Genomic DNA, 19743 nt, shown 5'->3' with positions numbered 1-19743 from the left:
ACAGACATATTGAGTCTCTGAGGGTATGAACAATGTGTTCTTATTGGATATAAATGGGATACAAAACAAAAAAATAGTGTACTGATACTTCTGAATGGTAAGTCACTTGAGTATTTATTGAACTTTGTGTTGTACTAGCACATTATTGTATAATACTCAAAAATGAAATTGAATGTGTAGCTACAATGTGGTAAAATCATCTCTAGTTCTTAGTTAATGACCTTGTAAGATGGAGAAAACAGAAAACATAGCTATGGTGGGTGAATCTTGACAGTGCTTGACAATGTGTCAAAGCAATTCTGTATTCTTTTACTCTCCAAATAGATGTGGGTAACACTTCATGTTTTAGTATGATGTAAGTGATAATGGCAGCTATGGTATTAGGTGTCAATCAAAATAGTGTGTTTGTAATATTAGTCATCCACTGAAGGGAGCATATAGCAGATACTGAACTCATTATGAGAAAGGAATGCCTGTGGTGTGTTCAGGGCAAATACCACTTCCAAGTAAAGGAAGAAGACTATAGAGATTAAGGATGTACACACATAAGCAAATGGCTGCCTGTGTCAAAATAGCATTGCTCACCTGACAACTATTTGTTTAAAGATGATCTTTGAGCCATTTGTTTTCTTTCTCTAAAGCTGCTATTCTAGAAAGTGAAAAATTCAGAGGATAGCAGTGGTGTTATGCAGTAATTCTGGCCTTTGTAATTTGATCTGTGGCTTTCTGACAAGTGCTCCTGTCTGCTATAGGTTGATATTATTGTAATGCAGGGTTTCCATGATGTTTCCCTTAAAAAGAAATAAGCATATCTTCTTGGAAACAAAGAGAGCCACTGAAGATCTTCTCTAGCTGGCATATGACATACAGTTAACTTTCAGGTAAAGTACTGGATATGCCACAGTATGTTAAAATCCAAACTCAATTGAACTGCTAATGTGTGGCACCCTTGAATAGAAATATATAGGTGCACTTGGTTTATGTAGCTAATTTCCTGTGTGTTTAATGGGCTGGAATTTCAGAACTGGATTAGCTCAATGGTCTGTTAGTAGAACCAGCTCTTCACTAATATACTGCTGTCCTTCTGTACTTTTTCAGTGTGCAGAGATACCAGGCATGTGTTGAATAAGTAGAGCATATTTCCTCTTGTTTTTTGGTTGTCAGTTTAAGCATAAGGGACTTTTTTTTTAAAGCCCATATGATATGTATCTTTTGCTGTGTGATCTGTAAGTACATGTGTGATAATTAATAAGTGCATATGTGTTAATTATGGGCAGTCACTTTGTTGATATCCCCGTGCCTTCCTGCTGGAGGTGCACATACCCATGGGGATGGAGTGCCCTGATGTTGACCTGTAACTGTCAGTCTGTCCCTTAAGGAAGACAAAGATAAGTGTGATTCAGCCTACATTTTTTTAAATAATATAATATGTAAAGTGGGTTACAGATATTTGACTTAACATGATAATAGTAGACTACTGACATGGTACTGATTAATCAAACTGAGAATCCCCAACCTGCTTTTGATAATTACTGTAAGACTCTCTTAAGCTGGCTCTGCCACCAAAAGGGAATGTTCACTGTATTATGCTCGTGACAGTGCAGTTGCATGGAACTTGATGGAGCCCATTCCTTGGTTTTTGGTGTGTGCCAGTGCATGTGTACACACATTTGCCCCCACAACCATTTCATGAGCTATCTATAACTGTTTGCACAGATGTTTGCACCAGAAAAATTAAAATATTTTAGTTTCATAGTGGACTTCTGAATTGGCTTTTAATGGTTAAGTCTTAATGCTAATAATGAATTACCTCCTTTTTAGAAAACTACAAGTAACTTTCCTCTAAATCTTTGTCTACCAGCTGCCAATATTTACTTCCTGCCTGCCCTGTCTGTATCGTATTAATATGCTTGATAGAAGAAGTTACAGTGTTGGTATAATGAAACCTTCAACTCACTTTTAATCTATTGGCAGGTGCTGATAAACTATCAGGTAGCAACACTAGGCTGAACTGGTGAAATTGAAGTAGCCTGGAAAGCTTTACTTCCTATCTAGAGGCTCTGTAGTAATTCTTTCCTGCTATAACTCTAATCTAAGAGTGATTCAATTATTTGGATATAGCAAAGCAAATATTCAATGGAGATAAAGGGCTATTGTCCAGAATCATAAGCCATTTCAAACAGTTCAAGAGCAACAAAAACCAGGAAACCACAATAAACTTGATGGTCACATTTAATTGGAAGCCTTTATGAGAAAACAAATTTTTAAATACCAATGCCTTTTAATGTGGAATAGTATGTTCTAAATTGGAAAGGTAAAAAAAGGTCTGATAAGGTCAGGGAGCTTATATCCGTAGAAAGTTATTGAGCCAAAAGCCTGACAGATGACAGTTCAAAAAAATCTGGATGTAAGAACAGACATTTGAAAAGTGATTCTAATGGCAATCAATTACCCAAAGAGGTCAAAAGCAGACCTTCTGTAAGGATGGGATTATCTCACAACTGCTGGCAACCCTCACATTAGGTGAGGCAATTTAAGCTTCTGCTACTGGCTCTGTTTCAGAACTCTCTTGGACTCATTCAAGGTATTTTCTTGTAAATCCAAATAAACTTCAGCTCTGTTGATTTTGAGTCTTAAGAACTTCCTTTACAAAACAAAGCTTTCAAGAGGGCAAACAGAAATGCTGGATTGGGGTGCTGTAACTTAGGTTCCTCATGTTATCATGCATATCATTATTTCAAGCTTAAGTGACAGAGTCATCCTGTTGGTTTGAAGCTTTGCTTCTTACAAGTCTCAAGTACTTCATAATTGCTTTCCACAGATATTGAGATGATAGTACCACTTTAGGTCTGCTTTGAAACTAGGGCATTTTTGTTGCTGATGATAGTATTAGTGTTCTGACTAACATATCGTGCTAGCTTACTTGCTGCTCCTTCTTTCAAGGGTTAGAAGCCATGGAGCTTGATGCTCAGTTACTGAATTCAGAACTCCGTTGACACTGGAAATGTACTGATTCGAGCTAATTGGGATAAATTTATGTACAACTGAGTTGTGTGTGATGATGGACTAAGTCTTGTTTTTGATTCTTGTGAGAATGGAAATACACTGAATCAGAGCATCTGCTGGAGGAAAGGGTCTCCAGACATCTCATACTGCTGTACATACACTTCAGGTTCTGTTCAGTAATTTCTGGATTAGTTCTCCTAGTACGTGTAAATGGATAATACATAAAATGCTCCATCTACTTTTATTACTCTTATAGTCACGTATTGCCAATGAACAGACCTGTCGTCAGGATGAGCAAGGTTGATGCTGTGGTAGTGACGATAAAGTATATCAGGAGAACTGCATGTAGAAAGGACTTGGGAAGAACGTTTTAAATATCAAATGTATTATGTGATGCTAGTCATACACACTTGTGCTGAGTTAGGGAAGCATAAAAAGGGGCTGTTAGATGTATCAGTTAAGAAAACTTCTGGGGGAGTCTGTCATGGAGAAGTTGCAGTCCAGGTCTTGCAGTCTATAACTGTGCTCCAGTGCATAATGGTGGACTCAGTATGCTTCCCCCTGTGTTGAGTCCTGAATATATTCATTATCTGTCTATACCAAAATGGCTTGTGCTGAAAAATGATGTGATACTACTTCCTATTCAAGCTTACAATAGCTGCCAGGCAAAAAAAGACTCAGTAAACCTTTGACATGAGTTAATATCACAAGATTTTTCTTTTAAATAATAGTATGTATGAGAGTTGGCAATTTGAATTGCATGTCAGGGTATTGGAGCTCAAAAGCAAGTAAGGATGACTATGTACAACAAAAGTGGCTCTGTACCAAAAGCACTTTAGTAAAGAATGCTTCTTATTTAATAATGTGCAAAAAAATAAAAAATTGCCAAACTAAACAATATAGCAACTGTTGCTGTACTGATGCCATAAACTTGTGTTTTAATGGGATGAGAAGGTTTGGGTGTGTAAATAATAAAGATGAAAACAGCTTTAGAGAAATTGAATTCCCCTTTTGTTACTGTTCTGTTACAGAACTTAATATTTCTAATTAACTTTGCTGGGTCACTTAGAAGTACACCTATGCACTGCTAATTGGTTTTAGAGTTTAAAATCTTCAGAGACAACTTTGTGAATATATAATGATGTCAGGAACTGAAGACATGAAGGCAGAGGCATTGTTAAAATCGTACCTAGTGCTTTTAAAATACATTGTAGACTTCTGAAGTAATGGATTCATACACATGCCAAAGTACTTAGCTGCTTTTTAATGCAATTAAAATGTTAGCTCCTATTGTTGTCTCAAAGAGCTTTTTCAGGAAATTATATGCATATAGAATTTTTTGTAGAGTGAGTCAGTGTAGTAGAAGACCAAGAAACCCATTCTAATTGAGCTTAAATTAGGCCAGTTTTGTGAACTTAATTAAAATACTGTAACTTCCAGTGGTTGAATCATTGTCATTATCCTGATTTGCAGATGGTATCACATGGTATCTATAGGATACTATATAATGCCTGGTAAGTCTCAGCATGTTCTTTAAAGGCATGGATCAGAGGAGCTTGAACATGTCCCTGTGAGGAATGCCCTCTATTGAAATAAAATAATATGGACAACATCTGCTAGTGTTGATATTTAGCAGGTAGTGTTATGGGGGTGAATGGCTGGATAGTTTGGGCATATAGCATCTTCGTATTATCCATACTCTAGAAGATGGGTAAATCTGATAGGTGAATACTTGCCTGTGCTAGCAGAAAAGTAACTGTATTTGTTACTTCAATGGGAGCAACCAGATGAGCATCCATAGTTATGGTGTTAAAAATTGAGTATGAAGTAGTGAATGCTCACAACTATTAGGCTGCATTTGTTGTGCTGGCAAGTAGCAGGAAGTAGTAAATTGCAGTCAAGTTTAAATAGCTTTTTACTAGTTTGATCTATAAATTGAGCAATATTTCCTACATGATCTTTTCATTAAGTTGAAGGAGAATTTGATTAGTGCACTTGGAACTACAATGCAGTGCCCCTACTTTCAAATAACTGTTATTCCCAAAGAAATATTAACGTAATTAATTGTAAGAAACATTATTGGAATAGATTTCAATTGTGTCATGATGCATGTGAATATTAAAGCTGTAGAAACAGTTATCTGAATGTCTTAGGAACATTATATGTACAGATTTCTGTCCTAAACAGCACTGGGAGCTGCTTGCTTTGTCTTGTCTGTCTTGGTATTACATATTCTACATATTCTTATTAAAAATAAGATTGAAGCTTATTTACTCCTGACTTGAAGATAGGTGAGCTGCTGAGAAATGCTGGATTTGGGTGCTGAGTTTGGGACTGTGCTTCTGACCAGAGTCATGAAAGTGCATATGCTGCATTTATAGTAGCATGTAGCTGTTTGCAGAAATGGAAGAAAGTGAAGGCAAGACGTTAATCTTTTCTCGTTGCAGTAACGTAGGTGCTGAGTAAATTGGAGTTCACGAAGAAAACCCAGCCTTGATTTAGCTTAAATTTGTGTACTTCAGTAGCTGTGTTAAATGTAGCTCTAATGAGATTCAGGCTGCTTGCCTTTGTCATCTGAAGGAGATAATCTGCTAGAACAAATTTGGTAAATTAAAAATGAAATCTCCCTTTCTTAGTCGTGACAATCTGCAAAATCCTTTCTGTTTATTCTTATCCGAAATCCGTTCATAAAGCTAAACGTGCTAAGGGTCTTTTTCTTTCTAATGAAATTTCCCAAAGGGATCAGAAGGGGAGGATTTTCGGCAGTGCGGGGAGAGGAATGTTGACGTGACTCCAAATCGCTTCTTTTTGTGCCTCCGTGCGGTCTGGGGGATGGATGCGGGGATGCAGCTCTGGCAGTGCTCCCCCAGCCGCGCGGTGGCTGAGGCTGCACAAAGGCAGGCGGTGATGTAATGCGTGCTGTACTGCGCTGCGCGGTGCCGCTGCGGTGCGGCGCGGCGGGCAGGGAGCCGCGCTGCCGCCCGCCCCCGCCGCTGCCCCGCGGCCCTCCCGCACCTCCCGGCGCGGCCGTCGCTTCTTCGCCTTCTCTGCCTTCTATTGTCTTCAACGCTTAATTTTTTTAATTAACGCGGCATGTGTGGTGAGAACACACACCTGCTCAGAGTAATTCAAGCTAGAATTTCTAACGTAATGCTTGAACAAACGAGACGTGTGTTGGACATCCCTTTTGGCGTTCCGTGCTAATCTTGCTCTCCCTTAAAGGCTGGGAGGGAGGGAGACAGGTTGCTGTTAGCAACCGCTCACGTACTGAAAGTGAAATACCCAAGCTTTAATTCTCCTGCGGATTCCTAATTGCTACTCTCTTTTTTTACAAATGGGTTCGTTCTAACGAGTAGAGTATGTTAATCAGTGTTTTAAGTAAAATCAGCTCAGTAAAGAGATAGAACGGGGAGATGTTCTGATATAAAAGTTTATTTGCCCCCTTCTAAATGTTTCTAACAGCCACACATCTGAAGTTTAAGGGTGGTATAAAACAAGCTGGGGACAATGCTTTTTCTCTGTCGTTTGACTGAATAGGAACTTGATTGTTCTTGCAATGCTGGATGAAAAAAAGCTTCTCCCCCTTTTTATTCACATAGATTTAATGTATGTGCATTGTAATGTGTTAGAGAAGCTGGGATTCATCCTACATTTCCTGTGTCTCAAGGCATTTTGAGCTCAAGCTATTTTTAGCTGCAAACTAATAAAATGGGAATTTAAAGGAATGAGAGTTGTGCACAAATCAGGTTATTTGGCATACATCTTGTTGCAAATGGCTAGTTTTTCCACAGAAGGAATATGAAATATCCTGCAAAGAAAGAAAGGGGGGGAGGGAGGAGGAATATTCAACAAAAGATAAAGGTCATTTAATACTAATGTCTCAAAATATGAATTTAACTGAGTATAATTTTTGCATATGTATTTCCATAAGGTGATGAAAATGTTGTAAAAGTGTGTGCATACTTAAAAAGAAAAAAGGGTGGAGAACAGGAAAAATACCATAACCAATAAATGCCTATTCTTGGGATCTGTGAATGATAGAAAACCCAAAAGTAGTACTTTACGGTATAAAAAGGTATTTTTAATGAAGAATATGCAGACTGTTTTGGGGTATTTTGATTGATTTCAGGGCTGATGGAAATAGTTCTTCCTATTGTTGCTCAGGATGAAACAATGCAGGATGATTTTCAAGCTGTTTTAAGTTGCTTATTTTTACTGCCCTTGCTGTAGTCTTCATCAGTTTCACTGTAGAAAGAGATTTCTCCAGATGGTGGTTTGGAACAAGAGCCAAAGGACATGATCTAAAACGTTATGTTCCAGCTGTTGCTGCACAGAATTTAGAAGCTACTGCCTTCCACTTATCTGTGTTTTGAACAGCAAAATAAGTAAGATTGCTTACAGATCTTATTTTTAAAACAACTGCATGTCAAACGAGTCTTTTATAGGAGGCTACGTACCCTCCTGATAGCCCTGAGTGTAGACCCCTAAGCCATGAGTGTCTGTAGCAACAGTGAAAAGGGAAAGTGTCTGACTGCAGTGAGAGCTGTGTGCTACTGATGGACACCCTGACAAAAAGGTTTGCTACCTCAGCAGGGCAGTGAATTGAAGTATCACAGCACTTAGAGATGGATGAGCAGTTCCCACCAAAACAAATGAACTTCCAACAATGTTGGCAGGGCAGCAAGAACAAATTGAACATTTCTAGAGGGACAGAAAAAATTAGGAGCACAGCTCTTCTCATTTAAAAGAGGAAAACTGGTCAGATTTTGATAGTCTCATCTTAAGTTGCAGTGGGAAAATGGACATTTGTACTTCTGTCTTGCACATTTCAGGTTGGAAAGGACCTCACTGCATGGATAACTGTAAACTTCTTGTTACTTAAAAGGAAATCACAGATTTTTAGCAATGATTTAGCATTTGGAATTTTCCTTAACTTAGGTTCTTAAGACAACTCTTCAACAGTTTTTGCAGCATACACCTGAGGTGGCTAATTTTCTGGTAATTGCTCCTAACTGAGGAATAGCTGCGTATGCCAGCTTCTAAGAAAAGCGAGGTTATTCAGTCAGTGAAGTTGATCTTGTCTGTGTATTTGCTGTCAAGTACACTAGCAGTCTTCTCTTGGCCCACATCTCTCTTCATGACATTGTGCTTCTCCCATAATTTGCAGAGATGGGAGGTGTGTCCTGCTGTCAAGACAAAGCAGAGAGCTGTTGAAAATGGTTAAGAGAGAGAACCTCTTAACACTTAGCAAATAGGCCAAAACCTGAAAGTGACTTAGAGATAGTAACCTTCTAACGAGTCTCATTTTCTTATTTCAAGGCAATTTCTCAGCTGTCTGCTTCTGTGAGGTCCTGGTTGCCTGCATACTGGCTCAGTACAGATGTGATACAGTTCCCCAAAGCATGTATAGAGAGTGCATAGAATGCAAACAAAATCGGAATAGGAAGGACATTTCTGTGAGCTGTTGTGATTAAAGTGAGAGTTTGAAGGTATGATGTTTTTTTGATGAGTGGGTCTTGAGCCTGATCAGAGCTCTAAGGAGTCAAAGGTGTACTCCTATAGTTGCTTTGAATTCAGTACTAGGGTCGTAACATTAAATAACTACATTGAATACTTTGCATAAGCTCATGACTAAGGCTGTTGGCACAACTCTGAAATCACGCTGCTTCGATGGCATGCATCTAAACTATCCTTGTTGAAGTCCCCCAGTGATTTTAGAATCTGGACTGAGAAAAATGAATCACAAGGCTACTAATGTTGCCCAGTGATCTGTATGCCATGAAAAAAACCTGTTGATAGTTCATTGTTAGCTCTAGGAAGAAAGATCTGCAGTCTTAAAGATGCCATAACAGGTGTATCTAAAAGTTAGTGTTCCTGAGATGATTTTGAAACTGCAAATCTACAAGCTCATTGAGCTTGAGAAAAGATAGGAGAATTGCAGTATTCACCATCATTTTCCTGAATTCTCTTGCTTTGTTGCAATGTGAAAGATGGTGTGAGATTTCTGAGCAGCACTGAATGTAGGCAATATCTATAATGGGAAGCAGTAACAGTGCAGTTGGTGAATTGACAGCTCTGATTGCTCTATGAATCCTTTACTTGCATCCAGAAGCTAAGCCTACCATAAAACTGAAATTGGCACTTCAAATACTTGAGTTAAAATCAAGGGAAGCTATCAGTAATTGCATCATGCAGTAACTTTAGTTACCTTTGGCTTGCCTTTGCCACCCCTTTGGGGTATATTCTCGCTTACTAATGGTTTTTTGCCATTTGCTGCTTATGAAAGTTCAGTTTTCTTTATCGTCTTTGTCTTAGCAGTCTGATTCCATTTATAAACACAAAGACTTAGGGAGTTCAGCAATCATTTTTTTCTGAATGTGATTGAAAATATAATCTAATGGTTCTGCTGACTTAATTAGACTGATTTCTCTGTGGTAACTTTAGAATAAGAATATAGAAGTTTTTACAGTGACTGCTTGTGAATCTCCTCATATCTTGTTTAAAATTATTTCTCACTGATTAATATCTTATGTAGAAATCTACTCACTGATTTTTAAAGCCTCTCCATATTAAAATGGAGAATAGGAACCTGCTTTGTGCTTTCTTTCTGGACACTTGAAAAGTGGAATGTAGTATGTAAGTATGTAAGTTAACTTGCAACTGAGGTTTAGCATACACAGTTGTTAACTGATAAACAAAGTTGAATAAACCTGTAGGATTCTGGCATTTAAGATCATATTTTAAATCTTCTGGAACGTCATCATCTTGTGATATGGGGAATGAATAAGAGTAAATAATGAAACCATTATCAGTCCGTAAAGCACTAATTGAATTACATTTGAGCTTCTCTATGCCTCTTTCTTTACCCTCCTCTTCTTGCTTGATTAACTAAGATGCAATTTGTCTTGAAATGTAGTTAGAATAGTTGTACAAATAAAGGGAGAATAGCTCAGATTTCAGTGTTATCTCATTGATGCAAGTCATGCTGTGAAATAGAAAAAATGCTAAAGACATTAACATCTTGGATTCTTTTTGCTTAAATGTTGATTAGCTACAGTTTAGAGATTTTCTGTTCCATGATAAGGCTTAACACAAAGGGACTGGCCAGTGGATGCAAGGAGTTGTGGAGAATGGTTTGCAGTTATGACTGCATTGCCTGGGTGAAGGACATTGGTGCTTTGGTTGGGAAACTGTGTCTTTCCCACCCATGGAAGTTGTTCTGTCTCATCTTTTAGCAGATACTTGTTTTCACTTAAGACTAACCTAGATCAGTCCAGCTGCTACCTAGTAATAGCTAATTAGTAATTCTGAGTGCAATTTCTATGTGGGTTATCTTTTTTCCTTCCTGTAGATCTTGGCATGGTTTTGATGTGGATTTTTGAGCAAAAGTCTATTGGATTAGGTCCATTGAAGTGAATAGAGTATTCTGTTGGAAAATAACTCGCTGAAAGATGCTTCTTCAATCCAGCATGGGATTTCTGTCAAAGAAAAGATGGGGGTTGAAGTCTGGTACTAGAGTTAGCAGCCTGGCAGGTAAGGCACTTGATTTCTGCTGATGGCACAACAGGGAGTCATTCTGAAGTCCAAAGAGAGCCTAAAGCATCAAAGTAATATGGGCTGAGTCTGGCTTTTTTTGTTTGTGCCTGTTCAAAAGTATTGTTTTTATTTGCAAGGTGAAAAGCAGTTGTGTTATTAAGAGTATGAGTTTTTAGGATAAGATCATTTCCTTTTGGCGCTTGTGTTTTTCTTCAGCCACGTTTAAGAAAAATTTCTAGTCAGTTGTGTGTGACAGCAATGGATGAGTACTTGGTCAACATTTTGTCTAAGAGATGCTGCTCTTAGCCTCAATTTCTGAGTCCTTTTGTTGTCCTAATTTCTGTTCCCATATTTTATGTTTGTTGCCATAACTTAACAATGCACGACACTGAAGCTACCTCTGAAGTAAACACTTCAATCTTCTTCGGGGAGCAGTGCTTCTTGGGGAAGCTGTTTTCAACATTGGTTTGTATCACAGTTCTGTAATCAAGTTGTGTGTAAAAAAAAAAAAAGTGAAGTAAATGAATTAAAATAAAATATGTGTGTAAGGTAATTTTGTCTGCTCCCTGAATTGTGTGGCTGAGTAGTTACTGATCTTTGCAGTGCAAGATGATTAGCAGTTACCTCGTTTCCTTCAGCCTCAGCATTAGGCTAATCCTGCATTTGTCTGGGTGGTGTGAATTGCCGCACTGAGTACCTATTTCCTGTTACCTCTCTAAAAAGTGACTTTCTTGATGTATTCCGATACCTCTGGGAAGTTCCAGCAAGCTGGGTATCTGGGGTGCCGCCGAGTTCCCGGAATGCTGTGATTTCTAGGCAAAAGGGAGCCATGTGACACAGGGTTACTCTCTGTTCTCCAGGGCAGATGGATAGGCAGCTCTGTGGCCAGGTTGTCACCAGGCTGTTTGGGAATACTTGCAGTCCAAATGAGAAGGGGCTGTCCTGGCTGTTCAAATAAGGGGCTCTCTGAAACCTCATAGGGTGAAATCTCTATCCCAAAATGTTGTCTTTTCATGGGTCTTTTAACTTAGATAAAATTATATATTGCAGCAGAATATCTTAACTTCATACAGCATGAGAAAAAGGGTTAATATAGGCAAGTCTGCTGAATTTGGCTAGTTGATGGTGTCTTCAGGCTCTGAAGTGTGGAACAAAGAGAAAATGGTGTGTTTGTAGGGTAGACTTCTTAATTTTCCCATGTATAAAATGTTTAGGTGTGTGTTTCTTGATTCCATGTTGCAAAGGTCTTTAGTTGTGTGATACAGCATTTAAATAGCTGTTTTTTAATAAGGTTCTGTTTAGTAGGAAATTGTATGTGATAACTCAAGGGATTGTGTAATTGTGTAATTCTTCATGAGGGATGGGAGGAACCTCCTATATTGAAACGGACTAAATAATCGCGTGTTATTTATTCTACTGAATATATTGAAATTAATTATTAATTAGCATAATTTGAGCTTCTTCACTCTTTGCTGGTAGCTAGGCAAAAGCACGTGTATGGTGTATGTTCCAACAGAAGGGCATCTGCTACCTATTAAAAATGCAAAACCGTAAAATGAGTATTCCTTAAATAGCTATTGAAAATATGAAGGACGATTTTCCAGCTTAAGACTGAAATGGTCTTTAAAAGAGGTAGGATTTAATATTGAAAGTAACACTTTTAAAATCAGAGTGCCTTTTTTTAGGTGGAAGAGCATAAATAGGTGCCATGGGTGCACGTTGTGCTTCCACAGGAGAATCGTTTGCCGTGGGAAAGCTCCCCGCTGGAGTGCCGTGCCGTGGAGGGCTCGGGGCTGCCGCGGCCCCGGTGCGCGGCTGTGGCTGGCGGGGCGGGAGCTGCGGGCACTGCGGCGGCACCGCGGCGGCGGCAGCTGCAGCCGGCCGGCCGGCAGGGATGACATCACCCCCAGCAACACGTGATGCAGCCGGCTGCCGCGGAGGATGCTGAGCTGTGCAGGGAGATATTGGTGCAGATATTTATGGCATTTCATTTGAGTGTGGTAAATGCCTTTTAATTTTTTGTTTTTAATTAAATCCTCAAATCCTCACATCCACGAATGTTTTGTGGAGAAGAGGCTTTGGAAAGGGGGAGGGAGGACCCACCCCAAGCCCTTAAGACCTGCTTATATTGCTGGTTTTTGTTTTATTTTTGCTTCATTGGAGATAAAAACTATACTTTCCTGCCGTATTCACCCTCTTTGCTCCCCAGCATTCTTTCATCTGTTGTAATCCCCACAGTCTTTTCAGTTAAGCTTTTAACACTGCAGAACTGAATAAAAATAGACTGTTTAGAGCAACAGGAATATGATAATCCAAGGCAGTCAGCCTTAAGGATATGCAGATGCAGAACAGGAGCCAAGCACTAACGTATTTGCTAGGGTGTTTACTTTGAGCGGCCCCTTAATAGTCAGAGAAATGTTAGCTAAATGTTTCTCGCCTCTTACATGCCACAGGCAAAGTAAAACCGTGCAGCTACTGTGCATCATCATCCGAGGTGAAGTAGTTTAAGGGCTTAGAAATCTGAGCAAGCAATTGCAGTAACATCAGTGTCTTGGGTAATTTTGAGCTAAGAGAGACAGCAAAGTACGGCACTAGTTTCTGCATGCTTTTTAGGTGAGGAGAATGTGTTTTCTACCTCTGAATTTACTGTAAAGAAAAAGAATTGCCATGGTTGATATGAAAGCTGAGCATGCTAAATTGGCATTAAGCTTACGCTAGGTAGCTCAAAGCATATATATAAAAAAAATAACTCTGCAAGTGTGCCTGTATGCCTTTGCAGTCAACTGAAGCCCAAATATTTCAGTGTGGAAAAGGGTATTTACTGTCTTTTTAGCTGATTTATTTAAGCCCAGGCCATAACAAACAGAAATGTAGTAGGAACAAAACTTTAGGCAGTTTCAGTAAAAGGCTGATAACCATAGCCAGTTCTCTGGAGGAGTAATAATGCATGAGGTTCCTTTCGCTGTGTCTTACGCTCTTGAGAGCTTAAGTGCAAACATGAAAGTAAACCCTGCACGACTTTGCCAGTCTGGAGTTGCTGCGTATTTGCAAAATACTGTCCATCATGTAGGAACCCTCCATGCTATGTGGTTACCCAAGGAACCAGTTTTCCTGGTTTAGCCTTTCTGAGAATATGTACTGAGTTTTGGGATTGTTTTTGTTCTGTGGTGTCCATGGAAAAAACAAAGAACTAGCCAGGGAACTTCCATCTAGTTGGAAGTTGATTTGTTTTGTTTTCCTTTGTTTGCATTCTGTGAGTGCTGAGACAATGCCTTGGTTGAACACTTCAGTTATGGTGAACTTAAGGGACGCATTGCTGACAGACATTTGTTTTAAAACACATGTTTTAAAAATCCCCAGTCGTGGATAGGCCATAATAGGCAATCCTATGTGCTGTTCATAGTTATTTCCTTTAAAAAAGGAAAGAAAACCTGTCTAGTAAACCTTTTGTAATTCTAAGCCTTTAAATTCTGTAGGCTTTTGTCACCATTAGGCTTTATGTGTTCTGAGGACTGCCACCACATCTTCCTGCAGTTCTTCAGGCAAAACAGATGCATATATGATGGTATGCAAGCACCTGACCATCTTTCTTGTGCCTGGTGCACCCTGGGTCTGTTTTGAAAGGTAGTGCCCATAACCAGTGCCACTGTAGTGGCACAGAAGTCTCAGTACTGCTCTGTGCAGTGGAAAACCTCTGAGATAATTTACATATGTGATGCCCTCAAATATAGGTCTTATATTACTTGATGACAGTAGTTTGATACCTTCAAGTTTTAGTTTAGAAATGCACAGCTTTTTAATTCAAGCTCTGAACCTGAGACCAAAGGGTATGAAGCATTTGGATATTTTTGATGAGGAAAAGTCTTAACAGCACTTTTGTGCTTCAGTAGTTATAGAGAAGCAATGAGCTTCCCACTTATTCCAGCAGAAGTACTTTCTTTGGATATAGGATTATTTTAAACAACACATGACTTCAAACAGACCAGGGTTGTACACAAAAGTTAGTTGAAGATGTGTCACCAAGTTCGTCTTGTAAGATGAACAATATTGGCCTAAATATGACCAATTCTGTATTGTACAGGTGAAATATAATGTAAAAAAATGCTTCCTAAATCTTCCTTGTCAAAGAAGCAAGAACCTTAGAATTTGGCCACAGAGCTAAAGTAGTAGAAATAGGAAGCAGAGAGGGAGGAACAAGCTGCTGATGTGCTGCTTTGCAACATTGACTGTAATCACTCACCTTGGGCACTGTGTCATGCTCCACGTATGTACAGAGGTAGTATGGTTAAAAAGGCCTCTCGCTTGCAAAATGCTGCTCCTGTCAGGCACCAGGAAAAAATTCTGCTTACAGAAGTGATTTAAGAAACGTTGCATGTAAATAGTGTTGGGGATTTTTGGTGGGTCTTTTTGTGGTTTTTTTTTGGGTGGGTTGGGTGGTTGTTTTTTTTTTGTTTTTTTTTTTTTTTTTTTTTTTTTTTTTTTTTTTTTTTGGGTGTTTTTGTTTGTCATTGTTGTGGGATTTTGGGTGGGGTTTCTTGTTTGGGATTTTTTTTTATTAATAGTAATTGTTCTAAGCAAACCTACTTCTTATAGCTTGATACTCTTTATGTCTGCTGGTAAAAAAAAAAAAAAAAAAAAAAAAAGTGGGATTTGGAATGCATAAAAGCCACGGGATCCATATGATAGTTTTTGGTAACTGATGAAAAAGGCTAATTCTGAATCCTGTTTTCTACTGAGGCTTGCTAACAGGCCTTGCTATTTGTGTTAAGCTGGTCAAAGTGATGACATATCTTTAAAGTTTAGTTTATTTTTTGACAGACTTATTGTAAGGTTATCTTAATTCCTGTAATCATAACATTCAGAATGTATTCCAAAGATAAATGTTTTTCAGTGCGTTCATTAAATGTAGAAGCTGGTCTTGTCTGAATTTTTGACTAATCATCTCTTCTTTTTTTCAGGGTTTCGCAAAAATGATGAAATGAAAGCTATGGAAGTATTGCCAATTTTAAAGGAAAAAGTTGCATACCTTTCAGGTACAGTTTTTTTTCTCTTGAAGAATTCCCAACTGTGTTTTTAGTAGCATGTAAAATGGTATTTAAAATACTTTAAATATAATTACAAAATTCATTAAAAGCTAGGGCAGCACTGATTCCTGTTGGATATCCTAAGCATAAGATAAGAATTTTGAAAGGCATAATAAAGGAGGTATGTTTTCTTGAATGTGGAACATTGCTAGTTTTTGTGTTGGTCATGTTAAGTCCTGAATTCCCCCTGGGCACACATTATTTACAGCAGATTAGAACCTTCTGTACTGATGTCATATTCCTTTTCTTATTTTCTGGTTCTTCTGATGGGGAATTTTACAGAGATGCCTTTGTTATTGACCCATGTGCAGCATATTCTGGAGAAATACGTCTGTTATAGAAGTGAACTTCAGTTGCCTGTGTTTTGAAGCACAGTTAGTATTTTCATGGTGAACTGACTTAGCATGTAATTTTAGGTAATTCCAGTATGCACATTGAATTTGGTTGGTTACTGAACAAAGAATAGCAGAAGAATTTAAAAGTGAGATTTGTATGAGTTAGTATCATAACATAGCCTATAACATTATAAGTAACTTTACTTGGTGAAATGATGGGCTGTGGTGCTTATTTTTGTAAACTGCATTTTGATGTTACTTTCTGTTGGGATTGAACACCACGATTCTCTCAACCATAATCTTAGTGTCAAATGATTTAGAAGACAGTCTCATATTTGCAGGTAGCTTTTTGGGTAATTTTTCAAGAATGCCAAAAGTAAAGCTCTTGTCTATAACTATTAAAACATATACAATTATTCCTGCAATTGTACTCTTAATTTAAGAGTACATGGATGTACTCTTTGCTGTGCATGGATGCTGACACCTGCAAGTGTGGCATGTAGTACGTAGTACTTTATCCTGTCCACTCTGCTGAGTAAAGTAGAGGTACAAAGCAAAACGATGTGTGGGGATGGTTTTTGTTTGCTTGTTTTCTTTTTTTTAATGTTTTTTTTCATAAAAGATCCTGGCAACTGTAATGAGTAAGCCCAGTTTTCCTGGTAGCTTTGGAATTGTAGTACTGGTGAAGCCTTGCAGAGAACTCTTACTTTTAGAGGGAAAGAAGAGGAGAAAAGGGGGTTAAGCATAGTATTAAAATCCCTCATTACTTTTTGGACCTTGTCTTATGTAATTGAATGAAAATGAAGTCAGTTTTCAGTCCAAGACCTCTGAATTTTTAAGCTGTCCAGTACTTAGTTTAGACCCCCTTAAAAGGGACCTGAAAAATGGTAAGTTTTTTTAATGTTAGTTTGTAAGCAGATGGCATTCTGAAAGGCTTTAATTCAGTGAAAGTGAAATGGGCCAAATGAAATATGAAGATAAATTTAAGGGGGGATGATAATCTGTGAACCAGAAAAGAGGAGATACTGATAAATGGTTGCCAACTTGCCTGTGTGAAGGTAGCAACTCCTAATGGAAGAATGGAGCAAACAGCTGTAGGCAACAAGACTGGCTAGAACTGATTTGCCAAAATCCATAGTTTCACATTTCCATTGCAAGTGAAACTCAAATGGAATGAGATTCATTAGTAGTGCAAATGAATTAAGAAACCCTTAAATACAACAACCTACAGCAGTACTCTGCAGTGTGTTCTTCCCCTTCCCCCAGTAAAGTACCACCACCACTAGGACTTAACCACTGTGCAACTAGAACTGTCAAGCTTTATACCTGGGAACACGAAGATATTTGTTGATTTAGTTTCATTAATTTGGTTTACTGAACAGATTTTCACCTAACTCGGAATCAGTAAACTGCTTGAGCACTGGATGTCTTACCACCTGAAATAGTTACATCTCTAGGCTTTTCTTTGAAGTACAAATAGAGTCTTGCATTTTTTTGTTTTAAATTTAAACTGAAACCTGTCAAAGTACAAATAGTCTCATATCTCTGTACACACCTAAGCAAGGAGAGCATTTTCTTACAAGGTGCAGTTATCTTGGTTTCATATAAGGAAATAGCCCTTGGTAACTTGTCTTGCCATAAAAGCCAACTGTTTACCTTTCTTTACTAGAGTACTTTGTAACTAGGTTAAAACACATTTCTTAAAAACGCTGCACTAGTCAGCCTGTTGGATTTTAGTGCCATTTGGAGGCCATTGAAAATACTGGTCTTAGTGATGTTCACTAAAGAGAAATTATGCATGTTAGATGACTCATGTGAGTTACCAGATAGATGTTTGTGTGACACACTTTGTCATAAACAGAATATCTTGATAGTGGATTAAAATGGAAGTCTTACTGATGAAAGCTGTAGTAGCGTAGTATGTTTCTGTTAAACATTAATAGAAGATTGAATTGGGTAAAGACTATTGCAAGACAGGAAATTCCAACTGATGCCTCATGCATTGTTGCTTTTAACTTTCCCATTTGTATATGACACAGGGACATCAGGAACAAAGGAAATGAGAGTTAATTACTGTAAAAGGCCTAAGAAAACTGTCACTAGAGCTGATGAAAAAAACCCAAGTCTTAGGGACTTGTTTTTTTTTAATTATTATTTGCAATTGTGCTACCTGGTTTAAGACTGTATAGTCAAGTTCTTTTCATCTAAAATCAAGGCTTATTAATTTATTACTTATCTAGGCCTGGAGTTTGTACAACAAAGTTTGTCTCTGATGCACAAAAGTTTCAGGATATGATTTATCAGAAATTTAAGCACCATTTTTAAAAATGGACGTTTTCTGTAATGTATGCGGAGCTGGAGCCAACTGAAGTGGCCTTCAGAATGACATAAAGATGACATATTGAAACACTGCATGATACAGGAGTTGCAGTGTGGGAAAGGCCTGGAGGACTGGTCTGAGACAACTGCATGTAACAAAATATTTGCATAAAATGCTTAGAGAATGTTAAAGACAATTCAGCTTATGCTTTCGCCTGCTAGCTGCTGCTTTTTAAAGAATATCTACCCTAAGCAATTTTTCTGGGGGTCTGGATTCAGTATCACCCGTTGAAACTGGTAGATGTGAAGGTAGCCTATGGTGCAATGGGGAGAGCAATCATTAAGGGCTGTAGCAGACTATCAACTACTCTTGCTAGCCTTGGAGCCCAGTGATGGCTCTGGACTCAGCAGGGTTCTCGGCTGTTAAACTCTCTCTTGTCATTTATCATTCCTTTCTCTTACAGCTGCTTTTTTTTTTTTTTTTTTTTTTCCTCTCTGTCATTTGCTGTGTAAAAATCCTCAAAGCTCTCTGCTTGGCAAGTGAGTCAGGATGGTCAGGATTTGCCTATCTCCATTAGAATGAAACAACTCCATTTTTCATCTTAAGTCTCACTTAAGAGGGTAATGGAAGATAAGAATATGAATTTCTTTTCAAATTTTGCTTTCTGGCGTTGTAACTTGATGGAGATTCAAAGATGCTTTTGCCTCTTTTGAGTTTAGTTTAGTGTCTGACAGGCAGCGTGTCCATTGTAGACAATCTCTAGAAACTTTGACAGCCAGGCTTAGTTTCTTTGGCAAACACACACTAACTGTGCTGGAGGGGGATAGTGATGAATTTTTGAGTTACTGGTATTATTTATTGTTTTATATTTATTTTTATCTTCTCTTGACCTTCATTTCTAAGTGATTTTTGAAAACATTGTTTAGCAACAAGGAATCACAAAGAAGCTGATTTGAAATGAGAAATTTTGGGCTGAAGATACTGGTTTTCTGCATTTTCATGGGACAGGAAAAGACAGTCCATACATCTGTGGTTGAAAACATATATGTGAAATTGAGCTTGCAAGACTCTGTCTGTGCTATTACAGATGTGTTGATAAAGACATCCTACTGAGCTTGAATTTGGTGTTTAGGAATAGTAAGATTTTGTTTTCAGTAGCAAGGGGTTGGATATCAAATTATATTTTACTATTTGACTATAGCAAGTCTGTGGCTATAGCAATTTTATGGCTGAGATGAATGCATTTAAGTGGAACCACTTACGTCGGACTTTTTGCCTTATATATTAAGTGGATTCAGAATTTCCTGTGTCTCTAACAAAATTAAAAACTATAAACTGACAATTGGGAATCTGCAAAGCAGAACAGGATAAAAATACAAATTCAGTGGTTAAATAGTTTCTATCTGCTCAATTGACATATCGAGTGTGAAATATTATATACCTAAATTTTCCTAGTAATTAA

The 19743-nt window shown here is 38.1% G+C and overlaps 1 protein-coding gene across 1 annotated transcript in view; it reads left to right on the top strand.

Moving 5' to 3' along the window:
* TRIO (trio Rho guanine nucleotide exchange factor) overlaps window positions 1-19743 on the top strand; it is a 246193-nt gene that overhangs the window by 55083 nt on the left and 171367 nt on the right. Inside the window, exon 2 of the mRNA XM_021528950.3 lies at window positions 15501-15575. Coding sequence (XP_021384625.3) covers window positions 15501-15575 — 75 coding nt within the window. The remainder of the gene's footprint in view (window positions 1-15500; window positions 15576-19743) is intronic.

Source organism: Lonchura striata, chromosome 2 (assembly GCF_050655825.1).
Source record: "Lonchura striata isolate lonStrDom1 chromosome 2, ASM5065582v1, whole genome shotgun sequence".
NCBI lineage: Eukaryota > Metazoa > Chordata > Aves > Passeriformes > Estrildidae > Lonchura > Lonchura striata.
The sequence above is the reverse complement of the archived record's forward strand: the minus strand, read 5'-3'. Positions and strand labels throughout refer to the sequence as shown.